General features: G+C 44.6%; 2 protein-coding genes across 3 annotated transcripts; one reads left to right on the top strand and one right to left on the bottom strand.

Moving 5' to 3' along the window:
* Nucleotides 1–36: 36 nt before the first annotated feature.
* Nucleotides 37–5446, bottom strand: cct7 (chaperonin containing TCP1, subunit 7 (eta)). Its single transcript, XM_085451552.1, has 12 exons — nucleotides 5363–5446; nucleotides 4052–4135; nucleotides 3869–3938; nucleotides 3674–3780; nucleotides 3418–3596; nucleotides 3158–3329; nucleotides 2874–3038; nucleotides 2607–2795; nucleotides 2293–2390; nucleotides 1490–1622; nucleotides 946–1152; nucleotides 37–854 (listed from the first exon to the last, which is right to left on the bottom strand). Exons 1-12 carry the CDS (start codon nucleotides 5429–5431, stop codon nucleotides 624–626), a joined length of 1704 nt encoding a protein of 567 aa, XP_085307678.1. The 5' UTR covers nucleotides 5432–5446; the 3' UTR covers nucleotides 37–623.
* Nucleotides 5447–6690: 1244 nt separating this feature from the next.
* Nucleotides 6691–13315, top strand: krcp (kelch repeat-containing protein). 2 transcript variants are annotated; one of them, XM_085451550.1, is made up of 14 exons: nucleotides 6691–6810; nucleotides 6901–6977; nucleotides 7282–7443; nucleotides 7530–7611; nucleotides 7731–7778; nucleotides 7888–8128; nucleotides 8245–8331; nucleotides 9820–9951; nucleotides 10040–10227; nucleotides 10314–10510; nucleotides 10622–10716; nucleotides 10814–10868; nucleotides 12061–12158; nucleotides 12549–13315. In XM_085451550.1, exons 2-14 carry the CDS (start codon nucleotides 6916–6918, stop codon nucleotides 12776–12778), a joined length of 1677 nt encoding a protein of 558 aa, XP_085307676.1. In that variant the 5' UTR covers nucleotides 6691–6810; nucleotides 6901–6915; the 3' UTR covers nucleotides 12779–13315. The 2 variants fall into 2 exon arrangements, with proteins under 2 accessions (XP_085307676.1, XP_085307675.1); XM_085451549.1 differs by having other exon boundaries at nucleotides 6693–6810; nucleotides 8242–8331.
* Nucleotides 13316–13971: the final 656 nt, after the last annotated feature.

Raw genomic sequence — 13971 nt, 5'->3', positions numbered from 1 at the left:
CTGAGTGCTGAGACAGACGTTAGTCAGAACAAACAGTCCAGGTTTCAGCTGTGAATTTATTGATGAGAGTGCTCCAATAAATAGTTTCACACAGCGGGGCTAACAAATGGTTCAGAACTGCTCGACATTGCATCAGTGCTTCACTTTCCATGTCACACAGCAGTTTGTCACGTAACACAAAACCAAATTAGAAGTTATGGAACGACTCCTTCAGATCACAGGACACAGGAGTGTGTTACTAAAGAGGGGGGCTGCTGACAGTCTGCTTTCACTTCACCATTCCTCAGTAAAAAAACATAAAATGTGTGAAAAGATGCAGTGCTTGAAATGTTTAATGGATGTTACCGTGTGAAAGCTTTAGTAAGAAAACCTACAGACAAAAAAAAAAAAAAACCCCAAAAAAACAAGAAACATCAGCCGTCGTTCTTCTTCTCCCTGCTGTTTGACTAAACGTAACATCTGCCGTGTGTCTGACTGCTTACAACACCTCATTTTATCCAAAATTAAAATCCAAACGTGGGTAAAACATGTCAAATCTTTGTCTGCATCGCTACAGGAGACACATTCTTTCTGGCGTTTGGATTTAGTCCTTGTTTAAAATGGGGTTTTGCTGTTTCGCGTCGTTAGTGAGCATGGGGTCTCCCGCGGCCTCTGCCCCTGCCGGCGCCACCTGGAGGTCCGTCCGCAGTACTGCGGGGGTTCTTGATCGTCTCGTCGACCGACAGGATGAGACAAGCTGCTTCTGACGCCGCCGTCAGGGCGTTGATCCGCACTATGGACGGCTCCCACACGCAGGCGACAAAGTTGTCTGCGATGTCCTCGTTGTTGATGTCCACACCGTACCACATGCCCCCCTGACAGGTGACGGATGAAGCGCACAAAGTCACCTTCACTTTAAATACTACCAGGGATTAAAAGGTGTGTGTGTGTTTGTTTGTTTTCTACCTGTGCGTGTTTCGCCCGCAGTTTGTTCAGGATGTTTGTGGCGTCGAAGCCGGCATTGTCGCACAGCTGTCTGGGGATGATCTCCAGGGCCTTGGCGTATGCTCCAATCAGGAGCTGCTGTTTTCCGGGGATGGTCCTCGAGTAGTCCCGCAGGTACTTGGACAGCTCCATCTCTATGGCTCCTCCACCCGCTACAACAGAGTCATTCTAGGAAGAGGGTTGATACAGTTAAGACACTGGAAATCAAAATATACCAATGACAGTGGCGAGCAAAGATAAACCAAACTTACAGGAAACAAGAGTCAGAGACGGGGTCACAGCAACTCAAAAACAAGCTGCTTTCTCCTCATGAAGCATTGCTGAAGCTCTACTCATGTTTCAAGTCAAGCAACCAGTACGCATGTAATTTATCATCATCCAATTACAATCTCACTTTTAAGTACAATCAAATGTTTTTTCCTCCCACGTGCACAAAATAAAAACAGAGACTGATTCTTTAAACTCAACCAGGAATAATCAGCATCTGAAAACTTGTGCAGCTGACCTTGATGGCTCTGCGCACGATCATGATGGCATCGTGCAGCGACCGCTCCGTCTCCTCTGTGAACTGCTCGGCCCCGCCCCTCAGGATGATGGTACATGTCTTTGCCTTCGGGCAGCCCTTAAAGAAATTGTACCTACACAGAAAAAAATACACAACAAAACACAAATTTGTCACTTTAAAGTTGCTGCTTTACCAACTTTGCCATTGCAGTGACAGTTTTGTCTTTTCTCACACTGACTAAAATCTCATCCATCCATCCATCAATCCTCTTCTGCTTCTCTTGGGCCGGGGTCGAGGGGGCAGCAGCCTAACGTTGATTTAGACTTTAACCTGCATAGTAACCGGAAACTCCTTTTATCCCTAAACTGCATCCGACCAACATGTAGTTAGATTTCTCAGGGAGGTGCATGTATGCAGAATTATAATACACGTGTTAGCAGAGGAGTCCAGACCTCTTTAACCCCACCCAGACCATTTGAGCAATATAATCTTTCTAGCGTGTCCTGGATCTACCTCACCCAGGAGACGCCCAGTATGCATCCATATCAGCTTTATTCTCGAGCTTTTGTGCTGGGCTGCAACGCACAGAAGCGGAGCTGTGACTGAGACGTGAACTCTGGTGGAGTGAAAGAAACCGTTTTGATGAGGTTCATAACAGCACCGCTGATCTCGTCACCTCTAGTGCAACCCACCACAAACAACTCTCAGAGGGATGAAGAATATGCAAAACTGAATGTAGCATAATTATTATAATATGTTTGGCCATTACACTTATGTATGGTCACAATAGATGCCTCTCTCACCTCTCTCCTCCGACCTGGACCTCTTCAAAGAGCTCACACTGTCCCAGCACATCGTTGGTCATCGCTCCTACAGACGTCTGGATGGAGCCTCCGCAGGCCTAATGGTTACATTACACAGTCAGCTGCTTTCACCCTCAGAATCAGTCCAAGCATCAGCACTTTAAAAGCCAAGTCGGCTCCAACTAGCTGTCATTCTTCAAGCTAAATGACCAACTGCAGTTTTCAACATAATAATCAACTACCAAGATTGATTTTGGATTTTTGGCGTCCCGGTTGATCCATAACAAAAAACTAACAGTTTGTGAATGCCTCACCATCATGGTCCTCTTCAGGTCTTCCTCCTGAACCCGCCCAGCACAGAACAGGTCTCTGTCAGCGAAGAACTGGGTGGCCACATCACCGATGGGCAACTTTGACAGGACCACCTTGGCTCCTGACTGGTAGATCTTCTCCAGCTTGTCGTATAAGATGTTCCACTCTGCATCCACGATGGCCTGGTAGTCCTGCAGCAAAGGTTCAGGTTAGAGGGAGCGTGGAAACAAAACCCTTTCACAAACAGCTTTGTGGCAGCTGATTCGTACCTCCACAGATTTCACACGGACTTCAGCGTTGTCCTTCTCGGCTTTCAGTTCCAGCTCCACATTGAGCAAAGCGATCTTTGGATTTTCGTAGCGTTTGGGCTGCATCTCAAAGCCGGCGTAGGAGAACGTCTTCTTGAACGCAACGCCAGAGACCAGCTGGGACTCCTGAACAATTTAAAAAACCAACATGCTGAGGTAAGACCATGTATGATATATTATCTGCTTCTTTAACACTGTTGTTTTGAAAGATTTTACACAGGAAAATCACACTTCCTGGCACCAACCTCCAGAGCTCCTCCCTGGACCTTCTTGATACCGATCATTTTCAGAGACATGAGCTCCTCCAGTGACATGACTGCATCCACAACCATTTTGGAGAAGAATTCCTTCTGACCGGCGATCAGCTTGGAGTTTAGAGCTGTGGCCGCACATTTCTCCAACAGCTCCCTCTGCTCTCTGGCGCAGTGAAGCAGAAAAGAGGTCGTCAGCTGTACTGCTCACCGGAGAAACATCAAAAGTTGCTCAAGTCAAACAGAGAACTCACTGCTTATCGTCTTTTTTCACAGAGACGGCAATCTCCTTTATCTTGCCGACGGCGAGATTGGTGGCGGTGCGGAACGCTCTGATGATGGTCTGCGGGTGGAGACCCTCCTCCACGTACGACTTCAGCTGCTTCAGGAACTCTGCAGCCAGGAGGGTGACGGAGGTGGTGCCGTCCCCAACCTGAGGAGAAAGACGGTGTCAATCTGAAATTCCTGACAGCATAAACTCTGATGCACGAATGGCCTCAAACAGCTCACCTCAGCGTCCTGGGAGCGAGCAATGTCCACCAGAGTTTTGGCCGCAGGGTGAACCACATCCAGCAGTTTCAGGATGGTGGCTCCATCATTGGAGATTGTGGCCTTTCCTGGAAAAATAAACATTTGCATTACACCGACTGTGCCGCAGACCAATCTAGGAACAATAACGCCTTCTTTTCCCCCCATCCATCTCACCTCTGCTGTCCACCATCAGTTTGTCCATCCCTCTGGGCCCCAGGGTGGTCCTGACAGCCTCAGAAATCACCTGCAGAAGGAAACACGAGCAGCACATTTAGAGGAATTCAAGAATGTTTAGTTAAATTCAGAGCAAATGAAAAATAGACACAGAACTACAAAGAGATGAGTTATTGTTCTGACCTGGCAGGCATTGATGTTGCTGATGAGCTGGGGAATACCCTGAGATGTGTCCGTCCCCTCCTTAAGCAGAATAACCGGTGTGGGCTGAAGTAGAGAGGGAGACACAGGAAGACAAGAAGAGAGGGTAAGCAAACTGATAATCTGCTCACACCTGTCAGCAGCATCCATCATGACTGGGCACCTCAGAAATCCCATCATTCTGCTCGTTTCCAGCACAACGTTAGTGTTTTTGGACTCCGCTACAGGAGCTTTGCAACAAAGCCTCTCAGTCTGTCCACTATCTGGAACAAACCATTTTAACACACTTCAGCCTCAAATTTCTTCTGACTGTACCTCACAAATAGAAGGTGGCTGTGGTTCATTTGCTCACATTGGTGCTATTTTAAGTACATGCATGCTGATCTCAGGTGCTTAAAAAGCAGGCAAACAGATTTCTTTAAATTTGGTGATGTTTCCCCTCTCACTTTCAGTTCAGAACTGAAGAAGCCTCTTGGATAAGAGGCTAAATGTCTTCAACCAACCTAAAGAAGTCCACTCGCCTCCTTTCTAAGCTCCTAAGACGATCATGACCCGGATGACTGAGAACCTACACAGACATATACACTCTGACATCACACAAATCCAAGAATAGGAGGAAAAAGTCCTGCAAAAGTACTGTGACAGTGACGATGCGCAAACATCTATTGTACATCCACATTGCCAGAAGGATTGATGTCACATTGTAGGCACTCATAAGGATGAACAATGTGTCAAAGTACAAATGCCTAGGTTATTTATACACGACATCGTTGTAGCAATAGCTTTTGTCAGTGCATGCATGTAGGTTTGTACAGCTCGCATTATTTTCCGGGCCATTAGCTTTCAGATTTTTACTGCTAAAAGCAGAACAACACACAAGCCGGTGCAGCTCCTCAGCCGTACAAAGAGGCTAAACACAGCAGCTCAGCTCATCACAAACTAGGTGGAGGGCGGTATTAAAATCAAATATGTTCAAACGCTGAAAGCGAATCCACGTAAAGTAGATAAATATGTAACTACACGACGCTAGCTCAAATTTTAACACTAGTTTATAGGAAGCCGTTTAGCATCACCGTTAGCATCGTATCCGCCCATTGATAGCGGCTATGCTAGCATTGTCTGGCTAAAAATAATAACCTTTTTAAAAGCTATTTCATAAAATAAGAGCTTTCCGAGACTTCTAACGGCCCGTCACCGACACCAGGCGCACTCCGGGAGACCATGTTCTCTGATAAACTACAGGATGGAGATGGATTAGATGTTGAGTGTGGTGCATGATGCTAGCTGACTCACCATCATCTTTGCAGTTCTTTCGAGAAGCTTTCCACCGGCATCGGATCCCAGAATGCTTTTCGAAAGCATGCGCTGTTGGTGGGGGTACGTTCAAGAACAAACAGCAGTAGTTTATCAACGTTTTGAGATGTACTATTTCAGGATGTTATGATACTGAAATAAAACAAGTGTTGGTGATATGAGCGTGAATTATTTATCTGCAGCATCAAAGTGTCTCGTTTAAAATAAATAAATAAGCAGCATGCAATAAACGTCTTCGTTTGGCTGCTTTATTTAGAGGTCCCAGTGGCAGATCTCCATCTCACTCTATTCCTGGCATCCTCCTCTGTCCTCCTTCACTACATCCAATGATCTTCCGAGGTCTTCCTCTTTTCCTCCTGCCTAGAAGCTCAATCTTCAGCATTCGTTGTCAAATACGCGGCCCCTGCACATGTCCAAACCATCCTTCCTCTCTAACTTTGTCTCCAATCCACTCAGTCTTAGCCGTTACTCTGATGTATATGTTTCTAATTTTGTCCATCCTTCTCACTCCCAGTAAAACATCTCCACCTTTGCTTCCTGTCTTTTTGTCAGAGCCACCATCTCCAAAGCACAAAGGTCTCTACCATCTTGAGTTTCACTCTTGCTGCTATCCTTCGGTCACAAATCACCCCTGACACTCATCTCCACCCTGCCGGCACTTCTTCTTCACCTCTTTTGTGCACTGTCGATTCCTTTGAATGGTTGACCGCAGGTATGTAAAATCATCCACCTTCACTATGTCTGCTCCTTGCATCTCCACTGTTACAGCTGTCTCACTCTCATTCACACACACATTCTGTTTTGCTTCTACTGACTTTCATTCCTCTTCTGCATACCTCAGCCTCCCAAGGCTCTCTTCCACCTGCTCCATGCTCTCAATACAGATTATAATGTCATCTGCAAGCATTAGAGTCCACAAAGACTCCTCCTTCATCATCTGTCAGCCTGTCCATCATCATTGCAAACACTCTTCCTGCACACCACTTGGTCCCATAAAGGTTGTAATTTATGTACACCCACTGTATATAATTTGTATAGTCTATGTTTCTATTATTAATTTGCTGTTTTAATTTCTAAATACCGGATAGGTTTTCTTAATTAGTAAATAGAATTAACTTAGTAATAAAAGTAATGCCTTAATTAAAGTAGAATTCACCGTTTTGTTGAAGGTGTTATTGAACGCAGCTTCTGTTGCGTCTCGCAGCGCCTCCGAAATCAGGCCTGCAATTGGCTTGGAGCCCCCAAAGTTGCAGCCCTGAGTCTGCTTGAAATTCTTATCCGCGTTTGCCGTGCGGGCGGAGAACTGGTTTGCTGTGTAGCCTTCAGCGTCTACTAGAAACTGTGATGACAAAACACGCGCACCTAAACTGACCCCAGAGCTCGCGCGGAGTTCAGATACTGTACAAACAGCGGTGGCGGGAGATTGGGTAAAGAGTGATTTATTGAGATATTTAAAATCGTACTTTTAAATAAAAGAGTATAGTCGGAACCGGGTGGATGTTGTTTGTGTTTTTCAGGAGGACTTCGCGAGGATGGATGATTTCGGAGTTTATGCGGTTTTCGGAGTAAACGGGCCGCCTCAGAAGCTGCTGAGGTAACGCAGGCTTTCGACTCGCACATAATGTCATGTATTTGTTTTTCGTTTGTACCCGTGAGACGCTCATATGTGTCTTTAAATAGATCAGTCGCCTTCAGCTAAAATTGCTGGGCTCAACAGCTCTGTCGCTACACTTTTATTGCTCCTCATTGGCGCGTCTTTGAATTAGACCTGTTTACACACAGTCGCTTAACTTCTCTTTCTTTAAAACAGTAAATACTTTTCGCCTCTCGTTTTTCTGCATGTAAATCGAGCAGTGTGCCTTTATTTGCTTGTTTCTTCGTTTGTTTTGCCGTGTCAGCGCTGAAGGCTCTAGAAGGGTCCGTGTTGCAGTTCCACCAAGCGTCCGCCAGGTGGTGCTGTTTAGCAGCGGCCGGTGGGGGGAGCGGATCTGCGTCAACGCAGAGCTCAGCGATTCTGATCGGATGCCCATCACTATTGGAAAACTGACTCCTTATAATAAGTAGGTTCGCCCTGTTTATCCGTTTTGTTATTTTTTGTAATGCACTCTAACAGCCTTTCTGTGAATGATGCATATTTCACCTTCAGATGTTTGTCATGGGAGCAGTGGGAAGAGGAGACCTGGATAGACAGTGTGACACTGAACGTCTCTCTGGAGGGAGGAAACCTGGTAAATACTAAGGAAATCTAAAGAGCTTATGAAAACATTAGGATTTTCTTAAGTTAAAACTTTAAGATATGGACAGATGTCACAGGTTAATGTATATAATCTCCCTTTTTTTTCTTTAGTCAACAGAACCAGAAGTCATCATGGCCGTGAAGGAATACACTCCAAAGGTAATCTGATAAGGATGTACTGTGTCTTATAATATCACAAAGAAATGTTGCTGCTGTCGGTGAAAGCAGATAGCGATAATGACATTATTTCAATTGTGCTGCATCTCAGGACACGGCTGCTCCACCCGCAGCCCGAGAGCTCCACGGCAAGAGGAAAAGAGAGCAAACTGCAGAAGAAGAAGAAGGCAATGACTGGACAAAGAGAAGAGAAGAAGAAGAGAACACGTGTCCAAATGCAACTACTGAGAAGACCACACCTGTGCGCAAGGTCAGAGGTCAAGCCAAAGGCAGCCAAAAGCTGTTTGCAAGCGGTGCCGAAACCACCAAGCTGAAGGGAGCAGGTGGAAAAGGTGTTTGTTTTTTGTTTTTTTTTCCGTTGTGTTTTAAAAAAATAAATAAATAAAATTTCTTTAGGTGCTATTTCTTCTATCAAACCTGCTTTCTCTCTGTCCTCACTACACAGCAGCAGAGATGCAGGGGACTGTGGGAAGAATGCCTCCTCAGAGTGCAGTCCGGACGAAGAGTAGGCAGGCCAAGGCTCCCACACACACTGGTACTGTTTCTTTTCTTCTTCCTTTTTCTGTCATATTTATTTCCTCTTCTGTCCCAGCAGCTGACACAGCCCATCCCGCATTCACGCATAGATGTTTTCCATTCACTGCTCACTTGCAGGAAAGTAACATAAACCTGGGCGTGTGACTCAAGCGGGGCTCGGCTCCCTCCGACTGTTTGATTTTTAGATTGCGCTGTTGGCGTTGTATCGGTATTCCTGCAAGTCAAACAAATGAATCACTTGGAAGAGCATTTGGGGAATTATTAATCTAGACAGCGTTTCTCACTTTATTATCAGCATGTTGAAGCGCTGCTGTGTTTCATCAGCCAGAAATTCGAATTTGGCCTCTCTAAGGTGGCCATCAAACCAAGAGGTCAAACCAGGCCTTCCCAGTAAAGCAGTGAGCGAGTTTGCATTCAAGAGGCAATGTTGGGAGCATGTGACCAATCGCACCTCGTATGCAGCTATAGTCGAATATGTGAATGTGGCTTGTAGTGTAAAGTGCTGGTGTCAGACTGTGTGTGAGCACATAAACAACAAATATGAGACCTGTTTGCAATTACAAACAAGGCTCTGCAGTTTTAGGGCTATGTTGCCATATGTCTGTAGAATAATGAGACTGTCTGCTCTGCTTAATGAGAACTGCTTGCAGCTGGCATCACAAATGGGGGAATATAGCAGGGCCGTCAAACATGCGGCCAGGGGACGAGAGCAAGCCCTCTGCACGGCTATGCAAAGTGTAATAAATTGCAGTCAAGTCATTTTTTATGTCACCATTACTGTGTGGCCATACAGTGTCACTATTACTACACAAACTTGAAATGAGAGCTGCATCCACACAGGAAATGATTCGCATGTCACTTTAAAGCTGAAGCCAGTTTCAGGGTCAAGTTGTCTAGGTAAACATCTAATGTAGTCATAAGCCAGTCAACAGTCTCCTGTGCTCTCATTGGTAGTTGAGAAAAGTTTATTTGTTATCTGTGAGTCGCTCAACTTGTTATCGCTGCTGGCTTTTTCACCTCCAGCTGCTTAAAGTCATTGAATATCACTTTCTGTGGTGTCTGGTTGTCACGTCACTGCCAGTGTGGACACAGTTTTAGGGCTTTTGTTGTTTTTTTTTTTCACCTTAAAAATACAGGTTTAACTGGTCGAGCTCACTTGAGAACTCAGTCAGTTTGACCCTGACTCTACAAAACTTGCACATGGAGGTCCAGAGCAGGTTATTTCTACAAATCAGGTTACTATGGAGATGTAATCCAGTAATGTAACACTAAAGTGAAGTCACTAAGCCCCAAATCCTGCTTGTAGTACACAGGATTCATATGATAAACATCCAAGCGCTGGAATGGGGAATACAGTTGAATTAGCTGACTTTGACATGGTTGTTGGTGACAGGCAGGCTGCTGGGAGTGTTTCAGAAACATGATCTGAGTGATGATCATGTCTGGCTACTCCCAACAGAACATGACATGTCGTGTTTTCTTGCAGCTCCGTTGGCCAGCCCGTCAGGTCGCTGGGGTCAGACGTTATGTCCCATCGATGCTCAAACAGCAATTCTGATTGGAGGCCAGGGAGCCAGGATGCAGTTCTGCAAAGATCCCATGTGGAAGCTCTGCACAGGTCAGTCAGTTCAACAGCATTTTAGACTCTCGTTGATACTACAGCTCAGGTGAGAGCCGTGTTTAAGGGGACGTTCTGTGTGCAACAGAGGACGTGTCCTGGGTGGCCGCGGAGACTCTGGCTGAGGGTCCGACTCCTGAGGCCAGGATCGGCCACACAGCCATCTACGACCCCGACTCAAGAAGGATCTTTGTGTTCGGGGGCTCTAAAAACAAGAAGTGGTTCAATGACGTGCACATCCTGGACACGCAGAGCTGGAAGTGGACCATGGTAGAGGTGCGTGGTGATCTGTGTCCACACGCTGTGCTCGCTTTATTTCTGTTTTTGTTTTTAAATGACTTCCTCCTGCTCTTCTTCTTCAGGCTCAGGGTAAGGTTCCTCCCCTGGCCTACCACAGCTGCAGTATGTTTCAGGGTGAGCTGTTCGTGCTGGGAGGGGTGTTTCCTCGGCCCAACCCAGAGCCCGATGGCTGTAGCGACTCTCTGTATATCTTCGACCCCCGCCTCTCCATCTGGTACCAGCCCATCGTCACCGGAGACAAACCCTCCCCCCGCTCAGGGTAACACGGCTCAGTCCAAAGCTTTATTTAACGCACACTTTCTAACTTTTTTCTTTTTAAATATAATTGCTCCATATTTTTAACCTCCTCTTTGTTGTTTTTGTCTTGCAGTCATTCTGCATGTGTGATGCAGGAGAGGAAGATCTATGTGTTTGGTGGCTGGGACACTCCTGTATGCTACAATGACATGTACATGTTGGACCTTGGTGAGCAACACACACACACAAAGTATCTAAATCAGGGGAAACGTGCAACTACACATCCATGCTTGCATTATTAAAATGCAACGTGTTTATGTCTTAGGTCTGATGGAGTTTTCTGCAGTCAAAACAACTGGGAATCCCCCCTCTCCTCGAAGGTATCGCACATAACACTTCAAAATATTATGTGAGCGTGTGAGATGTCAGAGCTGAGTTCAGTGTGACGATGGATCTGATCGTGTTACGCGTGCTTTGATGAACAACTGATGGGCATCCTCTGGGGATACTTTCTTTATGTGTCTTAAGGAGCAGGCAGCTGCGCTTTATTATCCGCTGCAGAGCCATTTGGGTACTGTGTCAGGATGCTGTGAGGACATTTTCAGTTGTGCAGAGGTAGAAAGACACCAGGTTTTGAGGCTGATTTAATTTCCTCAGTTCTCAGAAAACAGACTTTTTTTCCCCCTAAATGAGGCAGTGCCTTCTGTGTGTCCATGGAAATCTTCTTTGATCCCAGAAACCCAAAACTAAAGACTCTTCACATCCTCTCCATTTATGTTCAGTGACAGATGGTCATTCTGATTTCTCCTGAAACTAATGAACAGCTCTTTGTGTCTCCTCCAGTGATCATTCCTGTCTTCTTTTTGTGTTGTCTGCAAACTTAATGGTGCCATTTGTGTTGTGAGATGGTATCAAGGGCTCAAAACAGCCTGTGGTGCTCCTTTGGAGAGGATGGAGGGGTGGTAGGGGACCCATCCTGATCAACTTTGGCCAGGTTCTCAAGAAAGCTAGAGTCAGTGGGCAGATGGTGGTACAGTATAGTGTGGTGTGGAGGACACTGGAAATGGCAACATCTGTTGGCTTATTGGTTCTGTATAAATCCTGATGTGGGTCCAGAGTAGGTGGGAGTGTGCTTGATGTATTTGAGGATCAGTCTCTTAGTGTTACAGCCTCTGGCCTGTAGTTACTGAGGCAATTTACTACAAACTGTCTGGAAACATGTGCTATAATGGATGTCTTTACCCAGGTGGGGACATCATGTACTGTGATGGGGAAAGACCGATGATGTTTGTGGGTAGCTCGGTTAATTTCACACTTTAGCCTCTGAGACCAGCTGCTTTTCTTTTATGTAGGCACAGCTGTATTATAAACATAACACAAGCAGTAACATTTAGGGACAAATGGGGGCTAAATGGAGACGTTTACGTTCCTCAAATTAAGGTTTAATACGATTTTAATAAGACAGGAGATTAAAATGAGAGCAGAGATTGTTACAATATCGTCTGCAGTCGTTTTAAGAACCTTTAAGCAACTTGAAGTTAAATGTGAACATTGTGTGCTCGTGTGTTTCAGCTGGCACGGCAGCGCTGTGCTGTCAGACACAAAGTTCCTGATCCACGGTGGTTACAACGGAAACAATGCCCTCAGTGACGCCTTCGTCTTTGATATAGGTGAGCAGAGGTTTGGTTTCTGAAAAGTAGCTTTTTTTTTTTGTTGTTAATGACAGAGTCTGACTGATAGAGGATTTAAGATCAAGACAGAATTATTTTAGGGTTTTGGTAACGTAATTCCCAAACTAGGTAGGAGACACTGCTTATTCTACTGTTCCTGCACAATCCATACTGTAGGTCCGGTTGGTTCTGTGCCCAAAAAATATCTCCTTCACGTCCTTAATATTTAAAATAAAAGCCACAGACCTATAAGCAATAAAGTAGCTTACATAAGTAACAATGTGTTAACCGCCACCTTCACCTGACTGTTGAGTTTATTCTGAACATAAAGTGTAAAAACGAGAATTAGCGGAAAAATACAAATTTCGTGCCTTTGTTTTGCGGTTTCAGACACCAACAGCTGGACAGAGGTGAGCGCGCCTGAGCTGTCTGTACCCAGGGCGGGGCACTCCATCATCACCATGGAGACGGCCGGTCACCGCTGCTTCTCGGAGGAAGATGAAGACGCGGATATGAACAGCGGCAGAACCCTGCTGGTGTTCGGAGGCGGCGACAACGAGGGCAACTTCTACTCCGACCTGACGACTGTCGCCGTGGAGGAGCTGCTCGGTGCTATTTAAAGAGAGAGCGAGTCAGAGGTGAATCCTCTCTGCCTCGCTGGATGTAAAGCTATTTTAACACCCTCACCCTTTGTTATTTATAATCCTGTGGGTTTTTATCCCTTTCTGTCTCCTTTCTTCTTTCGCTTTAAAAGGTTTCCCGGTTTTATTTGATACATCTGAGCAGGATTAAGAAAGATTTCTCTCATTATGGAGCTCCACTCATAAAAACAATATCTGCTTTAAAGGGCAGATTTGATGATGTAAATATGTTTGTTTTCCTCAGGTACTTTTTTTAAAATGTTGGTTTATATTGATTGTGTTTTTTAAAAACTGAGGCTAGTTCAGAATTTATTTATTTTTTCTTGCAGATATATGTAAGTGCATCAGAATTTTTTACAATGTTTATTCCTGCTTTTGTTTGTATTTGTCATCATCTTCAAACTATCAGCGGTGGGGAATTTTCCATTCATGTCACTGGGCTGTACCATTTTGCTTTTTAAAGGTAATTATTGTTTAACTATTGTATTTTCCCTTATTATATATATATATATATATATATATATATATATATATATATATATATATATATATATATATATATATATATATATATATATATTTTTTTTTTTAGATTGTGCATATACTGGTTCAATGTATATACACTCAGCTTCAGATTTTGTTTTGTTTTTTTTTACCTCTTTGATCAGTTTGATGTCAGAAAGAGCAGATATCCTTAATATGGTCATTATGGCAGAATGCCCCACCTACCTGCCGTGTAAAACTTCTTGCAGCCAGTGGAAGCTGGTTTAAAGGGAGTTATAATGGCTTGTATCAGACAGTATGAATTGATGGATGCACCTGACGCCCTACATAAAATAAACAAGGATTATTTTGAACTATGAATCATGCAAAGCTACTCTAGCAGAGTCCCAAGAATGAAAGTACGCAGCTGCATAATAACTGCTCAATATTAACATTATATCAAGTTAAACCCACTTGCATATTATTTTCTACATGGATAGTATGTAGAGTAGACTGTACAGTCTATGCATTACTGCATGGGAATACAAAATCAAACCAACATCAATTAAAAGAGGTTTGACAGCTTTAAACAGAAAAGGCCGTTCATGCTGCTGTGGTCACTTGACAGTAACGCAAGCTAACGTGAGACCTGCAGCGTGACACTGTTATCTTCAGAGAGCCAGAGCTAA

This window comes from Copadichromis virginalis, linkage group LG3 (assembly GCF_057382275.1).
Source record: "Copadichromis virginalis isolate Kocher_CV1m ecotype Utaka linkage group LG3, C_Virginalis_male_GT1.1, whole genome shotgun sequence".
NCBI classification, from domain to species: domain Eukaryota; kingdom Metazoa; phylum Chordata; class Actinopteri; order Cichliformes; family Cichlidae; genus Copadichromis; species Copadichromis virginalis.
The sequence above is the reverse complement of the archived record's forward strand: the minus strand, read 5'-3'. Positions and strand labels throughout refer to the sequence as shown.

Excerpts from the sequence above, each read along its gene's own strand:
- cct7 (XM_085451552.1), bottom strand. The coding sequence starts at position 5,431 with ATGCTTTCGAAAAGCATTCTGGGATCCGATGCCGGTGGAAAGCTTCTC. Across the intron at positions 3,330-3,417 it reads GTGAAAAAAGACGATAAGCA|AGAGCAGAGGGAGCTGTTGG; the intron begins GTGAGTTCTCTG and ends TCACTGCGCCAG. Across the intron at positions 1,623-2,292 it reads GTCCAGGTCGGAGGAGAGAG|GTACAATTTCTTTAAGGGCT; the intron begins GTGAGAGAGGCA and ends TTTTCTGTGTAG.
- krcp (XM_085451549.1), top strand. The coding sequence starts at position 6,916 with ATGGATGATTTCGGAGTTTATGCGGTTTTCGGAGTAAACGGGCCGCCT. Across the intron at positions 6,978-7,281 it reads CCGCCTCAGAAGCTGCTGAG|CGCTGAAGGCTCTAGAAGGG; the intron begins GTAACGCAGGCT and ends TTGCCGTGTCAG. Across the intron at positions 10,717-10,813 it reads CATGTACATGTTGGACCTTG|GTCTGATGGAGTTTTCTGCA; the intron begins GTGAGCAACACA and ends TTTATGTCTTAG.